The 20,885-nt window shown below is 37.7% G+C and overlaps 1 protein-coding gene across 2 annotated transcripts in view; it reads left to right on the top strand.

Annotated features, from left to right (window-relative positions):
• LPP (LIM domain containing preferred translocation partner in lipoma) overlaps positions 1-20,885 on the top strand; it is a 619,196-nt gene that overhangs the window by 88,600 nt on the left and 509,711 nt on the right. For both annotated transcript variants that reach the window (XM_006897069.1, XM_006897070.1), the window contains exon 2: positions 16,145-16,257. In XM_006897069.1, the coding sequence (XP_006897131.1) occupies positions 16,145-16,257 (113 nt within the window). The remainder of the gene's footprint in view (positions 1-16,144; positions 16,258-20,885) is intronic.

Raw genomic sequence — 20,885 nt, 5'->3', positions numbered from 1 at the left:
TCCTTGCCTCCAAAGAGTTGTGTGGTTTAACCCTCTCCAGGATGAATCTGTTTTCTTGGCAGTCCATGGTACCATCAACACTCTTCTCCAGCACTACAGCACAAAGGCGTCAATTCTCTTTCTATCCTCCCTAGTCATTGTCCAACTTTCTGATGCATAACAAGTGATTGCAAAGACCATGGCCTGTATCAGACACACCTTAGTCTCTAGAGAGAAACCATTGCTCTTCAGTACTTTGGAGAGGTCCCTAACATCAGACTTTCCCATGGCAATACGTCTTTTAATTTTCTGGCTAGTGGTGCCAAGACTGTTGACTGTGGTGCTAAGCAAACTAAAGTTGTGAACAATCTCAATCTCTTCACCATCCATCCTGATGCTGCCAATTGGTCCAGTGTGAGAATCTTGGTCTTCTTGTCATTGAGCCTCAATCCATGTTGGAGGCTGCAGTCCTTGACCCTCTGCAGCAAGTGCTTCAGGTCATCCTCAGTTTCAGCAAGCAGGGTTGTATCATCTGCATAACGCAGATTGTTGATAGATCTTCCACCATTCTTGACCCCACATTTCTCCTCATAGAGCCCAGCTTCCTGGATAATCTGTTCTGCACACAGGTAGAAAAGGTGTGGAGACAGGACACATCCCTGGCATACGCCCTTCCCTATTTTGAACCATGCAGTGTTTCTTTATTCTGTTCTGATGACTGCCTCTAGGTCCAAGTATAGGTTTCTCATTGGCATGATCAAATGTTTTGGGATTCTCATTCTTCTCAAAGTCAGCCACAGTTTGTTATGATCCACACAATCAAATGCCTTTGTATAATCAATGAAACACAGATAGACAGACATTCCTCTGGTAATCCCCGCTTTCAGCTAATATCCATCTAACATTAGCTACAATAGCCCTAGTACCACGACCCCTTCTAATCCCAGCCTGGACTTCTGGCAGTTCCCTGCTGATGTGCCACCCGTTTTTGGATAATCTTCAATCAATCATATTGCTCTATAGTTTCCACATTCTGTAGGGTCACCCTTCTTTGGGATGGGAACAAATACAGATCTCTTCCAGTCAGTTGGCCAAGTGCTTGTTCTCCAGATTTCTTGGCACAACTTGGTGAGCACATCCAGGGCAGTATTTGCTAGCTGAAATATATCAATTGGTATACCATCTATTCCTGGGGCCTTATTTTTTGCTATTTCCCTCAAAGCAGCCTGAACTTATTCCTTCAACACCATATGTTCTTGCTTATATGCTGTTTCATGAAATTCTTCTGTGTATGTCAGTTCCTTTCGATACAGTGACTTAGTATATTCTTTCCATCTCCTTTTAATACTTCCTGGATCATTTAATACTCTGCCTAAAGCATCCTTGATTATAGCAACTCGAGTAGTCCATAGGAAATTATAGTGGTGGCCCAAAGGTGGCACCTGAAATTCAACAGGAGTTTTGAGAGATAAAACTTGACAGTGTTCTTCCATACTGCAATTTATAACCTTAGAAAACCAATAGAAGTTGGTTTTAACCCATTGATGATGAGTCATTGAGTGAACTGTCACACACTGTCATATCCTGGGCATAGCACACTGCATGAACTGTGACACCCAACCACCTTGCTTGACATCCTGATCCTAGACTATATAACAACAACAACAAAAATATTTTAAAAGATAGTTTGTTTTCCCTTGGAGGTAGACTCATTTTAGGCCTGAAGTAGAACTATGAGGGTATTTTCTTGGCTACTGCTTTATAAAACTGAGATGCAGTAGTAGTGAGTGTTACTATGTTGAAACCAATTCATAGCTGACCCTTCAGTAGTTTTTTTTAAATAATTTTTTTTTTTACAGAGGTTTTGGATTTCCATTCATTCATTGCCGCAATTTTCTCCCTTCCCACCCTTCCCCCTCCGAAGAGAGAAAAAAAAAATAAAAAGAAAAAAATTTCCTTCATTAGTATACAATTCCCATGTCCCTTCCCCCCACCCCCCACCCCTAGTACACTTCTCTATGCAACCTTAATTCTGGATTCCTGTGCTAACCATAATACTCAATCATAGATCACTTCTAATCTGTTCTTTCCCTCATCTGTTTCGATATACATAATTTATCCTGTTTTTTTCTGTCATATCCCCACCCTGATGTCAGACCCATTCTAGTTTTTAGGAGGCTATAAATCGCACAGAAGGAGATTGCCTCTCTTTCTCCTGTAGAGTATCTAATGGATTTGGTGTCTTTAAAAATAATTTATAAATGTATTAAATTAATTATAGCTATAATTAATATATATGAACTATATTGTTTTTGAGAGTTACAGAAAGTCTTCAGGTCTTTTGTTCATATGGTCGCTATGAGTCTTGCTCGACTCGACTACAATCAACAATAACAACAACAACAACAACAACGTTGTTGTGTACCATAGAGTCAGATCCAACCCACAGCTGATTTTCTAGCAGATTTCCAGAGGCAATTAAACACTTGGGAGGGGATTGTCCGCCCTTCTCACACAGAGACGCTGGTGGGCTTAAACCACATGCCTTTAGGATTGCAGCACAAATTGTTGTCCCTCGGCCACCAGAGCTCCAGAAAACATGAAATTAAAGGAGAATATAAAAATAGTATGATTGAGAAAATAGTGCAGTAGAAGAAGTTCCATTGGGTATAGAGCCGAGAATGTGGTATTGTGCTGGTAGAAGAATAAAATGCATATTTGGTTCTAATGGAATTTTCAAAAATTTAAAGGAAAGAACTGTTTAGAAGTAATATATGATTAGACATTGTCTGTATGACAGCAGTTCAGAATAAGAGATGCATAGCAAAGTGAACTGGGGAAGGGAGGGAGGGAGGAAATTTTGAAAAGGAATAAGTATTTTTTTTTCTTTTATATGAACTAGGGGGAGCTTAGGGAGGGAAAAGTGCAATGATTAATGAAGGAAAATCCAAATTTTCTGTAAACTCTCATTTAAATCACGATAAAACAAGTAAAAAAAAAAATACCAATTCTTACTTTCTCTCAAAAGTGGAAATAAATACAAGATTTTGAGAATTGACACTGAAAGCCTTTTTCTGAAGTAGAGCATAATGTCCTTTCTGGGGACACTCTGATCAATATACTTATGGGACTCCTTTCCTACATACTATACCACTGAACTCTCTCTTAGCCATCTTTCTTTTTTCAAAAGCAGAAATGAGATTGGAAAAGATCCTTCTAGGTTTGTTTTTTTTTTCATAAGGACTTGAGATTTTAGGTTAATCAAGGCAATTTCTATTATTTTTCAAATTAAGCACAAACCAAGTAATAGAAAAACCTCATTGCTACCAAGATTATTTCAGTTCATAGGAAACCTCTGTCGGATTTCTGAGGCTGTAAATCTTACAGGCGACCACGTTTCACTTTCCTGAGCAGCAGCTGGTAGTTTGGAGCCTCATGGGAGGTCAGACGTTTTAACTAAAAGTACAACCTAGAAAGGAATACATTCTGACCTTGTCTGGTTAAAAAACCAAAACCAAAACCAAACCAAACCAAACCACAATGAATAGTATTAGCTGATATGGAAGAATCTTAGTATTATGTGGGATTTATCCTCAGCATTATAGGTATTAACCTAAACAATATGAAGCTCATTCCCTTTGAGTCAGAATCAACTCATAACTGTCCCTTCAGCAAGTTTTCTGAGGTTGTATTTCACAGGAAAGGAGATTAACTTTTTTCTTTTTTTAAATTTTTTATTATTATTAATTTTAATGAAAGTTTACAGAGAGTGTGAATTTCCATTCATTTATTGTTGCACTTTTCTTCCTGCCCACCCCTCCCTCCCTCCTTCCCTCCAATTCGCTCTTCTCTTTGAAAAATAAAATTCTTTCATTGTTGTACAATCCCTCCCCTCACATCCACTCCAATATGCAGTCTTCATTCTGGACTCCTGTCATGACAATAATACCTAGTCACATATCCCTTTTAAACAATTTTCTCCCTCATCTGTTTCAATGCAGTATATACATTATTTATCCCATATTTCTCAGTCTCCCCCAACCCCGAGGTCAGTCCTGTTTTACAACAGTGGCAGCATGCACTATTTGTCCTTTTGTGACTGAGATATTTCACTCAGCATAGTGTCCTCCAGGGTCACCCATTTTTAATAATATTGCATGAGTTCCTTGTTTTTCAATGCACTGTAGTATTCCATTGTGCAAATATACCACAGCTTCTCTATCCATTTGTATGTTGGTGGGCTCTTAGGTTGTTTCCAACTCTTTGCTATTGTGAACAAAGCCACAATAAACATGGGTGTGCATATATCTGCTTGGATGGCAGTTATGGTCTCTTTGGGTTATATACCCAAATGTAATTGCAGGGTCAAATGGTATCTCTATTAGCAACTTTTTGAGAAAGCGCCACAGTGCCTTCCACAGTGTTTACACCATTTGACACTCCCAGCAACAGTGAATAAGGGTTCCAGTTTGAGAAGAGATTAATTTTTATATGTATTTTAAAGTGTAGCTATTTCTCATGCAATTAAAAACATACTAATAGAAAATCCCGAATTTCACATTAAAAAATTGTGGAAGGACAGAAAGACTTGTGTTTACACAGTATCTATTAGGAGCATGCAGACACTTCCTCCCCATCCCAACTCTACCCATGTAAGATCTGCATTTTAGCAACATCTTCATATGATTTGGATGTCACAGCACTGCATTAAAAAGAACTGTTTTGCATCAAGTGTTTTTTTCTCCAAATATAAACTTAACTAAGCCACAGAGAAATTTAATGACTCTCCACCTTTTTTTTTAAAGTTGGCAAGATGCTTTTATTAATTTATTTTTTCAGTTTCTTTTTTTTAAATTTTAATTTAGTTTGTTTATTTTTCATTTCAATGAACATCTACAGAGATTTTGGAATTCCATTCATTCATTGTTGCACCCTTCTCCCAGCACAAACCCCTCCCCCTCTACCCCAGACTTTCCACCTTTTGAGCTAGTCAAGCTACATTTTCTTTGTGTACTGTGTCTCAAGCCTTATAGCAAGCTGTGAGGGAACCATGGTAGGCTCCACTTGTTAGAAATGCTAATTTCTAAGGAGTTTTGACCTATTAGCATACAAATACAATTGTTTATTAGAAACCTGTTATAGCACTGTGTGTGAAACACAAAACTGGATTGCCATCAGAATCCTTGAATAGTTTTGGTGGTGTTTGGATGGGTGTTTGAATGAAGGAAGTATAAAACTTTCATAGCTTCATTTGTTTTGGTGGTTGTTTTTTTTCTTCACTCTAGTAAATAAATCTAGATTTAGTGATGATCTGAGTTGAATTGCTCCCTGGAGTGTTTTGCTACAATCATGCGTAATCAATAATGTTTCACTCTGTGAGCATATAAATCCCCACCTTTTTTTTTTCTTTATTGGACCTTTATTTCATTAAATGATAAGCACACTCTGTGTTTACATAGTCTTGGTCTTAAAGGTGCTACCAGTGTTGCTAGCGTAACTGCACCAGGCTAAAGCTCCCCTGCTTTTAGTTTGCCAGGCCTTGTACCATGACTTTGACTGTGCTACTTCTTATTACATCTGCATTGTGCCACTCAGGAGCACATAGATATTGGACATGCACTAAATGACACGGTTAGAAGCAGTGACACCCATTAAATGGCTATAAAATTTGTGTGCAGCTTTTGAGCCAACATTAGTTATTTTTATAAAAATATTCCTACAGCTATGATTGATTCAGTCACTGGGATAATGGGAATAGGTGTTTCAGAGACAGGAAGATTGGTAAGGGATAGAGCAGGGCTTAGGACTGTTGTACATTGGGTCACTAGGAGTTTCTGGCAACTCGATGGCACATAACAACAACAGCAGCATGACAACAAAAGCTATTTTTTTTTGGTAAGCCCAGCTTACAAGTATTGATGTATCTCTACAAGGCCAGAACTCTATGCTGCTTTGATTCCTTGAAGATCTAATATGTTTTGTTCAGAGCTGTCATCATTATCCACTTATGTGATGCTTCAGATGCCTTGTCATTCTCATGCTCGTCAAGCACACAACATTGTTTTGTTTTGTTTTACATGACATTATTTTACTTGGCCTGGTATTTTTTATAGTCATTACATTTTGTTAAGTTTGAGATTTGTTATTTTTAGGTGTAATATTGAAATAATTAGTATTTGTGAACTTTCATCAATAACATTTTTTGAGGATGAAATTGTACTTAAAGAAACAAAAGAAGGCTTAGTTACTAATAACATTATACCTAATAATATAATTCATAGTTAAAATATTTTGCAAAGCAATTTTATTATTAATATTTATATAGCCAAGGAAATATTATGGGGTTCTGGTAGCCTAGTGAGTAAAGAATTGCTCTGCCAACCCAAAGACATGTGGTTCAAATTTATCACAGGTGACAGATGAGAAGTTTTATCTCATGATATATATAGTCTCTGTAAACCTGGAGGAGCTATGAGTTGGTTCTGATTGAACAGCATCTAACATCAAGAAATATTGCTGAAGATTCTATATGGTTCCATGCACTACCCCATTTTGACACCCAAGTTTGTGATACCACTGTGAACTTTATTTTATAACACATTCCACTGCTGACTAAAAAGGCCACAGGTGCCTTGGAAGAAAAGTCTGATGATCAACTTTCAAAAAAATCAGCTTTTGAAAATGCTAAGAACTCTAGTACTAATTTGACACACAGTGGGTAGCTAGAAGTCTGTGTCAACCTGACAGCTACTGTTTAGAAAAATATGCATAATAAGGTTCCTAGGAACTTCTCCTATTTCCTTTTCAAGTTAATGATATGCATAACAAGCTATTTTATAAAGGAAATTGGCATAAACTACTGTTTGAAAGTAAGGCTATAATACTTTATTTCCCTAACTGTCTCATGGTGCTATCACTGGCTCAGAGCTGAGGCCTTTTGAATGTAACTCCATGATTTGGGATGTTGTGGAGCAAATTCAGCATGATTCTTCTCACCTTGATTCATAGTAAAAAGCAGAGTTAATTCTCTTTCCTGATCTGTGTGATGCTGAGCAAACTATTTTACATAGAAACTTAGTGATGTGTATTTCAAATGTAGATATGTTTGGGCTTGTGAGGAAATAGAGGAAACCATGCTTTTACTCATGTGTTGGTGGCCATTTCACCTCTAAAGCCACTATCTATCTTTGGTTTTATATATCAGTATACTGTCTTCCATATGGATTAAAGTACAACATAAAGAAAAGGAAGGTTCTCGCAACTGGATCAATTAGCAGCACCAGGGTAGATGGAAAAGAGATTGAGATTGTTAAAAATTTCATCTTGCTCAGGGCCACAGTCAACTCTCTTGGCACCAGCAGTCAGGAAATCAAAAGATGAATTGCATTGGGAAAGTCTCCTGTCAGGGACCCATCCAGAGTGTTGAAGAGAAATGTCTAGAGACTAAGGTGTACCTGATCCAGGCCACGATCTTGACAATTACTAGCTATGCATCAGAGAGCTGGACAATGACTAAGGGTGACAGAAGAATTGATTTCTTTGAGTTGTAGTGCTGGAGAAGAGTCTAGAACATACCATGTCATGGCTGTCAAGAGAACAAACATGTCTGTCCTGGAGGGGGTGAAAACAAGTTGCTCGTGAAAGGCAAAGATTTTGAAACTCTGTCTCACTTACTGTTGGACATGTTGCCAGGAGGACCAGTCCTTGGAGAGGGAACCATCATGCTTGGAGGCATGGAGGGACAGAACAGGGGAGGAAGACCTTGGATGGGATGGATTGACAGAGTAACTGTGATAAATGGTATATGTGTCGGGGACAATGAAATTGGCTCAGGATAAGGTAGGATTCAGAGCTATTGTGCATAGGGTCGCTATGAATCATAGTCAGCTTGATAGCACATAACAACAACATACTGTGTTTCAGCTACTTACAGCATTTCTATTATCACATTGTCTACTTAACTTATGGGTTGGCCCTGTGAGTCTTAGGGTCTGGGAGTTCTGTTTTGATTTTCCCATTAAGTAGAAAGGATATCTGAGAAATACAGATTGTCAAAATCTCTACCTGGTAGAGTGTGTAGGTCTTCCCTTCACTAGTTTTTTGTTTGTTTGCTTTTAGTGTGATTTTTTATTTTTTAGTGTTCCCTCCAGAGAGGATTTTCACCTGAATATGAATGCCAGATTGTCTCTTTCATTTTTTTTTAAACAGAAAGTTTTATTAGATAGACAAAATGCCCTTTAATAACTGGATTAGTAAGCTCAATGTATTTATGCTAGAATATTGCTCAGCTGTAGGGAGAAGTGAAGCCTTGATAAATGCTAAAACGTGGCTGATCCTTGCAAACCTTATGCATATTGAAATATATTAGTTGCAAATGGACAAATTCTATGTGATCTCCTATATAAAACAAACCAACAGCAAATCCAAAATAAAATGTTGCTGTCAAGTTGATGCATACTCATAATGTACATCCTTATTTAGTTAGGTCCTATCTTGTTGACTAGGATTCATAGTGACACCCTCCCCCACCCCCCCAACAACAACAGATCTGAACTTTGTGCTATCTTTTTTCATCCTCAAGTTCTCGAATATTCTGCAGTACATTGTTACAGTCACTGTGTCAATTCATCTTAAGAGTCTTCCCTTCTCTCTCTCTCTCTCTCACCTGTCCCAGTACCTTGTAGGACAGATTAAAACATCTTGTAGGGCAGATTAAAACTGTACCACTGTATTTACAAGGCTGTAATTCTTTACAAAAGCGTAATACCAGATCTTTCTCCCTTGGAGCAGCAAATAGATTCAAATTGCTCATCTGTCTATTAGTAGCTAGGTGCTGAACTACTGGGGCACAGATCTCCTTTTATATCGTTCTTGTATGAAATGAGATATTGACTGATTGCTCCCCAGTGGTTATGAGCTCAGAGTTGACCTTGTAGCAGGTTTTCAGAAGTCTTAACTCACAAGAGATAAGTGGCTGATTGAGAAAAACCACCAGGGGTCACCACCCTGAATTAGCAGTCCAGCTCCCCCTAAGAACTATATCACCAGAACTGCCTAAACAAAGAAATAGAATTCTCAAATTACTAGTGGTTGTCACAGGTAGAAGAAAACAGGGAAGAACACTTAGGCTTAGGGATGGGTGAATTTCTTTTAGTGCTGGTAGAATAATTTAGAAAAGGCCAACAAAGGCTATACAATAAGAAAAATGTAAAAATGTCACCAGATTATGTGCATATGTGCATTTTGTTCTTTCCACGTAGGTGTATTGTTAAAAATCGAAAATCCTTCTTTTTCTCTTATTGTTGTTAGATACCGTGGAATCTACTACAATTCATGGTGACTCTCTGAACCATGGATCTGAACTTTGACCTAACCTGTGCCCTCTTCATCATATCTGCTATAATTAGGCCCATTGTTATAGTCAGTCAATCTTGTTGAGGGTCTTCTCCTTCACTGACCCTCCACCTTTCCAAGCATGAAGTTCCTTTCTAAGGACTCGCCTGTCTTAACAATGTGCCCAAAGTCTGTGAGCTTCAGTTTCAATATTCTTGGCTCCAAGGAACATTCTGGTTGCACCTTCTCCAGGATATATCTGTTTGTTCTTTTGGCAGTTCTTTTGGACTTTAGTTTCTCTTCTCCAGCGCCACACCGCAAAGGCATCAATTCTTCTGTTATCCTTAGTCATTACCCAAATTTCAGATGCATAACAAGTAATTGAAAAGACCATGCCTTGGATAAGAGGTACCTTAGTTTTTACACTGACCTTATTCTCTTTAGTACTTTGGAGAGGTCTCTGACAGCACATTTCCCCCCATGCAACATGCTTTTTGATTTTTTAATTATTGTTACTCTGGGTATTTTTTGTGGATCCAAGTAAAATGAAATTTTGGGTGTGTTCCATATAATCATTTGTGTACATCATGTTATATAAATATACTTTGTGTTTTATACATATATTAATAAACATGTTTTATACAATTAATTATCATTGTTATATATGACTTTTCAAGTCCCCATTAAACTTTTCCTATTGCTTCACACTTCTCTACCCACTAATCTGTGCTATCCGGGTAATACGACCTTCTCCTTTTCTGCTCTCCTTCTCTCATTTTAAACATTTATGCACTGTTATCTTCCTATTTTCCCAATAGTGGCAGTCTGTAGAATTTGTCCCTATGTGACTGAGATATTTCACTTAACAAAATTCTCTCCAGTCTCTCCCAATATAAAGTAGTATTCCATTGTGTGAATGTACCATAATTTCTCAACCCATTCATTTGTGATTGGACATTTGAACTGTTTCCATGTTCTTGCAATGGTGAATAATGCTGCTATGAACATAGTTGTAAAATCTCTGTTTGTGCCTCAGTTCTCATATTCTCAGGTTATATTCCAGGTAGTGGAATATCTGGGTCATGTGGAATTTCTATGTTCCGCTTCTTTGAGGAAGCACCAAACTGCCTTCCAGAATGGTTGTACCATTTTGCAATCTCATCAACAATGTATAAGAGTTCCTTTCTCACCACATCCTCTCCAACATCTATTACCTGCTGCCCTGTTAAACTTTGCCACTCTTACTGGAGTGAAATGGTACCTCATTGTGGTTTTGATTTGCCTCTCTTTTATTGCCAATGATTTGGAGCATTTCTTCATGTGTCTGTTTGCCATTTGAATATCTTCCTCTGTGGAAATTCTTTCCATGTCTTTTGCCCATTTTGTGATTGGGTTATCAGTCTTTTTCTTGTGGAGGCCCAGGAGTATTCTGTAAACTTTTGTCATAAGACTCTTGTCTGAGATGGAATTCCCAAATGTTTGTTCCCAGTCTGTAGGTTTTCTTTTCACCCTGTTGGGAAAAGGTTTTGTTGTGCATAGAGATTTTATCTTCAGAAGGTCCCATGCATCAATTTTATCCTCTTTAGATTGATCTTTTGAAGAAAGTATTTCAATTCCTCCTCCATTTCAGCAAACAAGCTTTTTCTCTTGCTGTTTTTGTTAGGTGCCATAGAGTTTGAACTTAGCCATAACTGACCCTTCATTGCATTTTCAAAAGTAGTAAATTGCATGGGAAGAGATTCCTCATCCTTCTTCCACAGGGTAGCTTGTGGATTTGAACTGTGTGCCTTTAGGATTGCAGAGCAGCTTCTTACCACTAGGCCACCAGACCTCCCTTAGGATGCACTTGCTCTTTCTGTAGTTTTCAGTCATTTCCATTTGTGTTGGTCTGTTGGAAAGGAGAATTAAACTTCCAAATGATGACACTTCAGTTAATAATTTATTTAAGAAAATATTGCTTAGTTTGGGATAATATGTAAGACTTTAATTTTGTTCATTCCAACTAGTTTCCATTTTCTTCCAAAGACTAATTTTTAATAACTTTATCATGTTTCTCTACATTAAATATTTTCCTGTTCCTCCACATGTTTTTTCAAGTATGACCTACAATGTAAAGATTGAAATAAGAAGTCTTTGATTATTGAATGTGGATAACAAAAAGCTTTGGCCTCATTTATTAACTGCTTTCAATAAAGAATGTAATTATTACGAGGTTATTACTAGGTTTTCTTCAATTTCACGTCATCTTAATTATAATATGCAATCCTTAGTTATGTTACTTTCAAATCAATTCTTTAAAAAGTATTTTGTAAAAAAAATTTTAAAAAGTATTTTGTGATTTCCTTTTTATCTTCTCATGTTAAACAACCTATGTAAGTTAACTATTGAAGTTCTATGAGAGACACGGAAGACAAAAGAAGAGAGTATAGTTGGAAAAAACTCATTTGGTGAGAGGTTTTTGACGGTTCATAAGGATTGAGACTCAGTTTCTGCTCTTATAAAATGGTCTTTTTGAAAATGCTTTCTACTGCTTTATTTACAGAGTTTGAATACATTGTTTTTGACACTGGATCTTTCCCATGTGTTTCACCTCTCCCCCCACCATCAAATTGTGCGATCTTATGATTAACCACCCCTCTTCTCCCATCCTTACCCCTCTGCTTCCCTCCACTCCCTTGGATCCTCGTATTCATTCTATAATAATGGTTTTATCCAGTATTTGTCCTTATGGGACCTAGTTAGTTCACTCAGCATAATGCTCTCCAGTCCCTCCCAAGTAAAGTAGTAATTTACAAGGTCATTGCTCCTGAGTGCTGCATAGTATTCCATTGTATGAATGTGTCATAATTTCTCAATCCATTCAATTGTGGTTGGATATCTGGACTGTTTCCCTGTTATTGTGATGGTGAATAATGCTGCTATGAGCATTGGTGTACAAGTCTCTGTTTGTGCCTCAATTCTCATTATCTCAGTGAATATATATTTAAGGTGGTCTTTAAGGTGATGTCCTTAGGGAGTTAAGCTGCAAACTCAAAGGCTGCACCTTCCCAGGAGTTTGAATCTATCAGCCTCTTGAGAGATAGAAGGACAGTTTCCCCTCTGTGCAATTGAAAGCTTTTGGAAATCTGCTGTAGGGTCAATTCTGAGTTAGTTCCAACTCAATGAGTTTTTGAGTTTTCATTTTTATGTTATACAATGCTCTGACAATTCTATGTGGCATAACAGAATAGAATCTGATTAAATGCAACATGGTATTCAGAAATCCCCTTTTAAAGTTGGTGTGAAAAATACATAGATCAATATAGAGCATTTTTCTATGAACATGGTTCTATGAATAAGAATTAATAGATATGTCTCCTAACTTTCTTTGCCTTATTTCATTACATGTCATTGTAAGCATTCTTCTCACATACCTTCTCAAGATAAAATTTTGACAGCCCTTTTAACAGGTGCGGAATATGTTTAGTGTAATTATGGCAATCCTACTCTGTCTTTTTTTGTTGTTTGCTATGAGTTATAATTGAATGGTTAACAGTGGAATCACACTCCAAGACTAATTTAAAAGACAAATGGAGGCCAACTGAATCATGCCATTCTTCCAGTGTGCTTTCTTAATTCTTCTTTTTAGAGAACATGAGTTGATACTATGTTGTGTTTGGAGAACCTATGTTGTGATGTTTTGAAACGATCCCAAAATAACCATCTAATGATATAGACTATTTCCCCAACAGTAAGTACTAAGCAATTGAAATTCAAGAAAAGCTACTTATTCTTAGGAAATTGCACTTTCCCAGTGTGTCTCAAACCTTCTTAGAGGAGAAACAAATAGAGAAAAATATTAAAATAAAGTATGTTTTCATCTTTCTAGTAGAATTACATGCAGTGAGCAGTGAAAAAATTCTATATCATAAACCTTCAGGGTTCTTGGCAATGTACTCGTATCTGAATCCTTATGAATTAAGTATATTCTTTGAATTACTTCAAGTTAAGTGCTATTCAGCACTATTCTTGGTGATCATTGATTTTGCGGATTCTTAGTAAATTTTTTATTGCAATTTGAATGAACATTTGCAAAGCATATTAAGTTTTCTTTCAACCTTTCACACATGCCTTGCTTTATGACGTTAATTACAATGGGAGCACTGGTGACCTAGTGGCAAGAAGCTGCGCTGCAATCCTGAAGGCACATGGTTCAAGGCCACCAGCTGCTCCTTGGGAGAAGGATGGACAATCTTTTCCCATCACAGTCTTCCTTCTTCTTTTCTTTGACTCCTATTTCCATTAATCCTTCTTTTCTACACCTTTGTGCCTTCAAGACTTTGTCTTTGGACAAATCCTGTTCTTTTGACCCTTTATGATTGGTTATACTAAGGAATGAGCACTTTCCATTGTTATTGATCACATTATAGAACTGTCTAGCTTGGCTGAAAGTTGAGCCACAGGAGGAAGGTATGAAGGGTAATTAAGGGACTTAGACTTGGGGGATTCACCAGTCTCTATTGCATAAGTTAGACCAACCTCTTTTATGCTTTTATGTTCTTGAGTTACCATATACATTTCTCCCTCCTCTCTTCAGGGTCTTCTACCTGTGATCCCTTTAAGAGGATCTACCAGTAGCAACCAGGCATTATTTAGTTCTTCTGGTCTTGGTGTTGTGGACGTTGAAGTTCAAGTTGTCCCTTAGTTTTCAGAGTAAATTTTTTTTTTAATATTAACTCTGTTTTTCTTCCCTGGCAAAAGAGCCAAAAGTGGTTGTACCTTAGATGGCTGTTGTAGAACGTTTAAGATACTAGTTCCTAGTCACCAAAATAAGATATGGAACAGTGTCTTTGTGGACTGTGTTATGCTATTTGGTCTTTATGTCCTCTAAGGCTTTGGTCCTAAGACACCAGGAAAAGCATCACAGTCTCTCAGATTGGTTATGGTTAAGAAAGTGACAAAGCAATGCTTCCTTTTACTCTTCTACAGATATAGATAAGCTAATATGAGTGTAAAAATATATCATGTCCCAGTTCTGTATATCATCATGAATATAGTCACTTCCCCCTGACCGTTTCTCTTGGTCTTGCCTGTCTGCCTATATTTAACAGCTAGCCTGCAATATTTCTTGCACATCTCATTTTGAGGTTTCTCCAAATGTCACTATTTTCTAGTAGTGTGCAGACTTCACAACCCAATGTTTCTAATGTCAGTTTGTTTTCTTTTTCCTAATCTGTCCTGCAGAACTCTGGTGTCTTAATAGTAAGAGTTTGCTTTGCCAGCCAAAAAGCTTGTGCTTCAAATACAGCAGCTGCTTCATGGGAAAAGATGAGCTTTCTCCTCTCAGAAAACCAACCAGAGGGCCAGTTAGGAATTGGGTCCAACTCAATGGTGCATAATAATATCAACCTACCCTGAATATATTTTTAGATTTGCTTTTAATCAATCATACGTCTCACCTGAAAAGTTGTTTCCTTCTGAGAAATCCTAGATAGATTGCCATCTAAGATTTTTATCGTATATGCAATAATTTAATCTTTTCCTAGACATGCAATATTCATACTAGCTTATTTTCACTCTATCTCTGCTTTTTAGAAATGATTATTTATTATTTTATACTCTGTTTATGTCATATTGTAAATTACTCTTCATCCTCTTTGCACTGAATTTTCTTACCTTGCCTTTATTCGCTTGTCTTTCTTCCTTGACTGAGCTTGATTTCTCCATCCTAAATTTCAGGAACATTTGCTTTGATTCAGTGAAGTCACCTTGTTTCTGCATCAAGACATAAACATTCTTTTATCTTAATTTTCAGACATGTTTGTGCATATTACCAAATAAAGATAGGGAAGAGCTTGGTAGTTCCTCATATGATGAGCCTTCTCTTTTATTATTATGATTTTAAAATATTTTAAGTTCTTTCTAAAAACACAAGACCCCACTACACTAGCTTCACACCTTTTCTCAGTATCAAATATCAAAACCTCAATCCCATTGCGATCAGGTTGATTTTGACTCTAGTGATCCTCCACCAGGTTTCTGAGGCTATGGAACTTAGAAAACCCTGTCCCTCCGCGTCCCTTGGAGTCACTGGTAAATGCGTTCAGTCCACCAGAGATCTGTGACCTTTCTGGTTTGCAGCATGACACACCACAGACTATGCCACCAAAGTATTTTGTAATAAGTTTAGCCCTCTTCTAAACAGAAAGGCTAACTAGTTAAACCGAAGACACCTAAGAAAGGGAGTAATGAGTATCTGTACAGAGCAGAATATCATGTCAGAGACCATTGCAAAGCAGTGACATCCCAGCAAATATGATTTGTTGTGCTTTCTTTTTCAGAAGTGATGTAAAATTGGATCATATTTTTCTTTCTTAAAAAAATTATTTCATATTAGTTTGCTTACAAAGTTGGTATACATTTTACACTGCCCTTCATTTGCTATTATGTTTCGTACAGTCATTCCCATTCATTATGTTTTATAAAATTAATCACCATTGAACTATGACTTTCATTACCCTGTCTTTCCAGATCCCTGCCAGATCTTTCCCATTTCCTTTCAATCCCCTTCCTTCATTTGCCAAATTGTGCAACCCAATGACTTTCACCCCTCTGTTCCCACCCTCCCGCCCTGGGATCCTCATACACAGTTTCCTAGTGACCTTTCTTTTCCGACAATAATGGCCTTACTTGTGAATATCTGTACTTCTGGGACTGATGTAATTCTCTCGAGTCCTTCCCAATTTATGTAGTAATTTTTGAAATCATTGCTCCTGAGTGCTGCTGCATAGTGTTCTATCCTGTGAAAGTAAAATTAGGTCATATTAATTTATATTTGTTTTTCATTCTGTAGGTGATTTTCTTCCACCACCACCTCCACCTGTTGATGATCCTAGTGCCCTTCCACCTGGTTCTGGAAACTTCCCTCCTCCACCACCGCTTGATGAAGGAGCTTTCAGAGTGCAGGTAATATCTGTGATTGAAGTCTTGTTAGGAGACCATGTGCCCGAGGATGGTCCTTGGGGTGAATACATATTTATCTAGTTCCTTCAGAGTGCTTTACAATCCCTTAAGAGTTAAGATATTTCAATGAAAAGTGTTACACTCCAACTTCTTAGAGTTCTTCAGCTTGTACTCTGGAGCTTTGGCAGGCTTTCACATACCAATATTGTTTTGAAATTGCCATTTCATAGCGAAGCAATTGGAGATGTCCATGCTTTCTTATTATTCTAGAACACACAGCCATGCTTCCCCCCCACTTTTTAATCATGTCCCTTCCCCTTCAAATGTACTTCTATAGTACATTAAAAAAACAAGATTGAGATTTAAAGCCTTGGTTAATACTTGTTGGTTTGAATTGGTCAGAAATTTCTCGATAGCAAAAACAATGGCAAACCCCCGAAGTCTTTATCTTATCTCTAATTTCAAGAATAATTTTTACATGTATTGTTTATTTAGAAGTTTTATGCCTTGGGAAGTTTCCATTGCAAGGTAACTCAGGATTGGAGCAAGAGGGGACATCAGAAATGGTTCTCCAACTGTGTTTATAGGTAGGTGGACAGTAGTCATTTATGACATCCATTACTGGATGTCATTTATGCCAGGAAGGAAAACAATATGACAAAGCTACAGAATTCTTATATTTTAGATGGTGTTATTTTAGACATATTGTCGGGTGGCAGGGGGGTATTTGTGGAGAAACACATGGAGATGTTTTTGAGGAAATATAAAGATTTTTGCATTTGCTTCAAAATATTAAGTCTAAGAGGCTGCTGAATGAAAACAAATTAAGTATCTCGATAATGGATGAATGGAGGTGAATGAATGGAGGTTTACTTGCTCATTTGATAAATGTTCTTGTTATGTGCTGTCGTGTCAGCTATGACCCATAATGATCCCATGAACAAGGGCTCTAGCCTTGCCCTATCCTGAGCTGTCCTCACCATCTCTGACACAGCTCACCCCATGGCCATAGTCACTGTGTCAATACATCTCCATTTTCCAGTTATTAGTGGCTGTTTACAACTATTCCTCCTCATTTTTGTGTTTCCTATTATGAGATTGGAGCCTTCGCTGTTCCATCTAATCATCTGAGTGTGCTCTATTGTTCATATGGTTATTGAAGGCCCATCATTTCAGAAGTGAATAGCCAGTTCTTCTTCCTAGATGGTCCTAGAGCTCAGCTTTAGTGTAGTATCTGACAGATTAACATTGTACCCCAAAGAGCAGATGATGCACAAATATATATACATATTAAGCTATTACAAGTAGTAACATATAATACACATGTATATATTGTTGTTGCATCGTCTGAGTTGGAACTAATCTGTAGGTGACCCTGTAGCAGGTTTTCAGAGATAGTTAAATCTCACAAGAGGAGAGTGCCTATCTTTTTCCTGTGAAGCAGCTGGTGGATTTGAACTCTTTGCCTTTGGGATTGTAGTACAGTTTTACACACACACACACACACACACACACACACACACACACACCCCTACACGTACATATGTACATACACATATGTTGTTATTAGGTGCTGTAAAGACTCCAAGGAGCCCTGTGAAGGCAAAGAGGATGAAAGCTTGTTTCATGTACTTTATACGTGTTGCTAGGAGAAGTTAGGACATCATAGTTGGAAAGGTGGCGGGATGGTGAAAAAGAGGTGGACTCACAAACAGGTGGATTGTCAAATCGATAGCAGCTTTACATTTGAATGTGTCTGAAATTGTGAGGATGGCACAGTATAGGACAGGGTTCAGATCTGTCGTTCATAGTGTTGCTAAGATCCATTCTCAATGGCACCTAACAAAACAATAATTTACAATTAAATAAAGTACAGATGCTGTTACAGTTGTAAAGTGGAAATGATTACAGAGATTATCCTGATGTTATAATGATGTGTACTACATAAAAATAACAATGACTGCAAGACTTTGCCCCTGGGTTCCGTAAATGGAGGGTGGTGGTGAATCAATCAAGGAGATTTCATAAAATCTCAAGATATCTTATTTCTGTGTAGGTTTTTCCCTGGTAACTCTACTACAGGCACAACTTTGTTTTTGAAATAGAAGGAAATAAACAAAAAGTCTGTTGCCATGTTGGCGTACGCTCTATGCCTAACAGAAGGAAGGATAATGAAAAATAAAATGGTGTTTGCCCAATGGAAAAGGACAAATCTGGTAGGGAGAGGCGTGTTGTTTTGAGACTCTTCATATGGAAGACTGTTGGTGAGTTTAAAAGAAAATGGTCATGCTTCCCACTGTGCAGTGACCACTTGGGTGTAATAGAGACTTAGCCCCTCTATGACCATGTTTGCACTTCATTTTAGATATGATTTATAATGTAAGCTAAAGTAATACAGTCACTGGAGAGAATTGTGTGCTCTTTTCTCCCAGCTATGGTTAAATTTCAAGTTGCCAAATCCAAATTATAACTGGTAAATGTGTATTTTTATGTAGAAGTCTGTTTAGGTTTCCAGCCAGACTCTCAGGTCAGAGCCAAAAGTATGTCTACCAAGTGTGACTATAAGAACTGTAAGATTTGCAGAGCTGAAAGGGGCTTTACAGATCATCTAGTCCAACTCTGGCACCTAGCATCCAGTAGTGGCCCTTTCCAGGCTTGGCTGGACGAGTGAACTTCCTCTCTTTGCCAGGGGGGAAGCTGAGACCCAAGGAGCTGTGGATGCTGTCATTTCTGACAGAGCTTTTGCTGAATTTGAGAACTCTTGACTCCTGCCTTTGCTTTTCTCCCGCTGTCCAAGATGGCCAACACTGCACACACAGTTCTGTTCTAGTCCTCCCATCCACCTGGACGGCTCTGAGCAGGAGAAGAGATCAGGAAGGCCAGATGCCCCAGGAGTTTTTCTTGGCTGCCTGAGTTTATGATACATGCTAACAACTTGACTTTTTTTTTCTAAAGAAAGTAAATATTTAGTATCCATTTTTTTTGTTTTAAGAATTCTCATTTTGATAGGAAAGAGGAAAGCAAATGAAGATTTTAATTTTATGCCGAAATCTGTTTTAACCTCAGAGCCCATGAGATTTTTAGGGACTATTAGTCACTTTACTCGTCCATTCACTTCCCTTTTATCCTCTCATTCATTGTGTGCTTTTGGGTACATGCTACATACAGGTCAGTTACATTTTATAGGGATTATAGCCTTACAATTTAACATCATGAACCTACGGCCTGAACTTCAAACTTATGGCTGTCAGTTAGCTTTGTTCTGACCTGATGTCAAGTGTTTTCTTTATTTCAGCTAATCTGTGGCCATTGCTTGGAGCAATGTCAAAGGCAGAGAGTATCTCATAGAATTTCAGGTATACAAAGGAACCTGAAAACATGTAGTCAAGTCCCTTTTTGATGTCTGAATCTTTTGGTTGTTAATTTGTTTTGGGTTTTTTTTAAATTTAAAAAATGTATGTGAGTAAGTTTTATATAATCCTCAAAGAGATGCATTGGCATGGTAGCTACAACAATGGCCTCTGACACAACAGTGGTTTTGAGGATGGTGCAGGCCTGGGCTGTGTTTTATTCTGTCACACATTAGGTCACTATGCATCAGAACCAACTTGACAGCGCCGACCGACAACATTATAAATTCATCAGTGTTGAAGCACAACAGGGTGGATAAGAGGCAACATTTCAGAATCAAGTTGCAAAAACAAATACACAGATATCAAAAAATATGCCTTGAGTACAATTTGGCATTTCTTCACAAAAGCTTAACATAGAGAATCTCTGTATGACTCAGCTATTCCACTGCTATGAATATACCCCAAGGAAATTAGAACTGAGACACAAATGGAGATTTATACACCCATGTTCACAGCAGTGTTATTCACTATCACAAGAACATGAAACAGCACAAATGTCCAACTACAACTGAATGGACTGGGACATTGTGGTACATTCACACAATGGAATACTATGCAGCACTCAGGGACATTGGTTTAGAAATATACTTCAGAATTTAAGAGAGACTGGAGAGCATTATTCTAAGTAAACTAATTCAGTCTCATAAGGATAAATACTGCATATGACCAAAATTGTAGAAATAGAAGAAAAATTAAGAAAACATGTTTGGCATATAAGGAGCAAAGTGGTGGGAGCAGAGGGGTGAGGATGTGCATGGGGGAAATCACATTGTCTCATAATTTTGTGGGTAGAAGGTGGGGGGTAAAGGAAGTGGGAAAGATCTGGCAGGAATCTGAAAAGATGGGATAATGGTGAGCATAGTCCAATAGTGATTAATTTTATAAAACACAGTGTATGGGAATGATTCTTTTTTGTTTTTTGGTTGTTTTTTTTTTTTTTTAGGAAACTATAGTTTTATAATTGATACTTATACAAAGAATTCTGAACTTATTAACACCACTCTATCATTTCCTCCCCTTTTTATATAAGTCTTATATCTGTAAGACCAACATACCACCCCATCATTCTCTCCTCTTTTTATGTAAGTCTTATAAGACAAACATCTGGGTTGATTATTAGGGGAGTTATTTGTGGGTTCCCCATTTGGGAATAGGGACACAGACTCTATGGTTGCTTCATGTTGAACTGGGGCATTGAGATGGAGGGGAAGGGGAGCC

This window comes from Elephantulus edwardii, unplaced genomic scaffold (assembly GCF_000299155.1).
Source record: "Elephantulus edwardii isolate Elephantulus edwardi_28Jun2011 unplaced genomic scaffold, EleEdw1.0 scaffold00199, whole genome shotgun sequence".
Lineage (NCBI taxonomy): Eukaryota > Metazoa > Chordata > Mammalia > Macroscelidea > Macroscelididae > Elephantulus > Elephantulus edwardii.
Note: the sequence above shows the minus strand (reverse complement) of the source record. Positions and strands in the feature narration are given on the sequence as shown.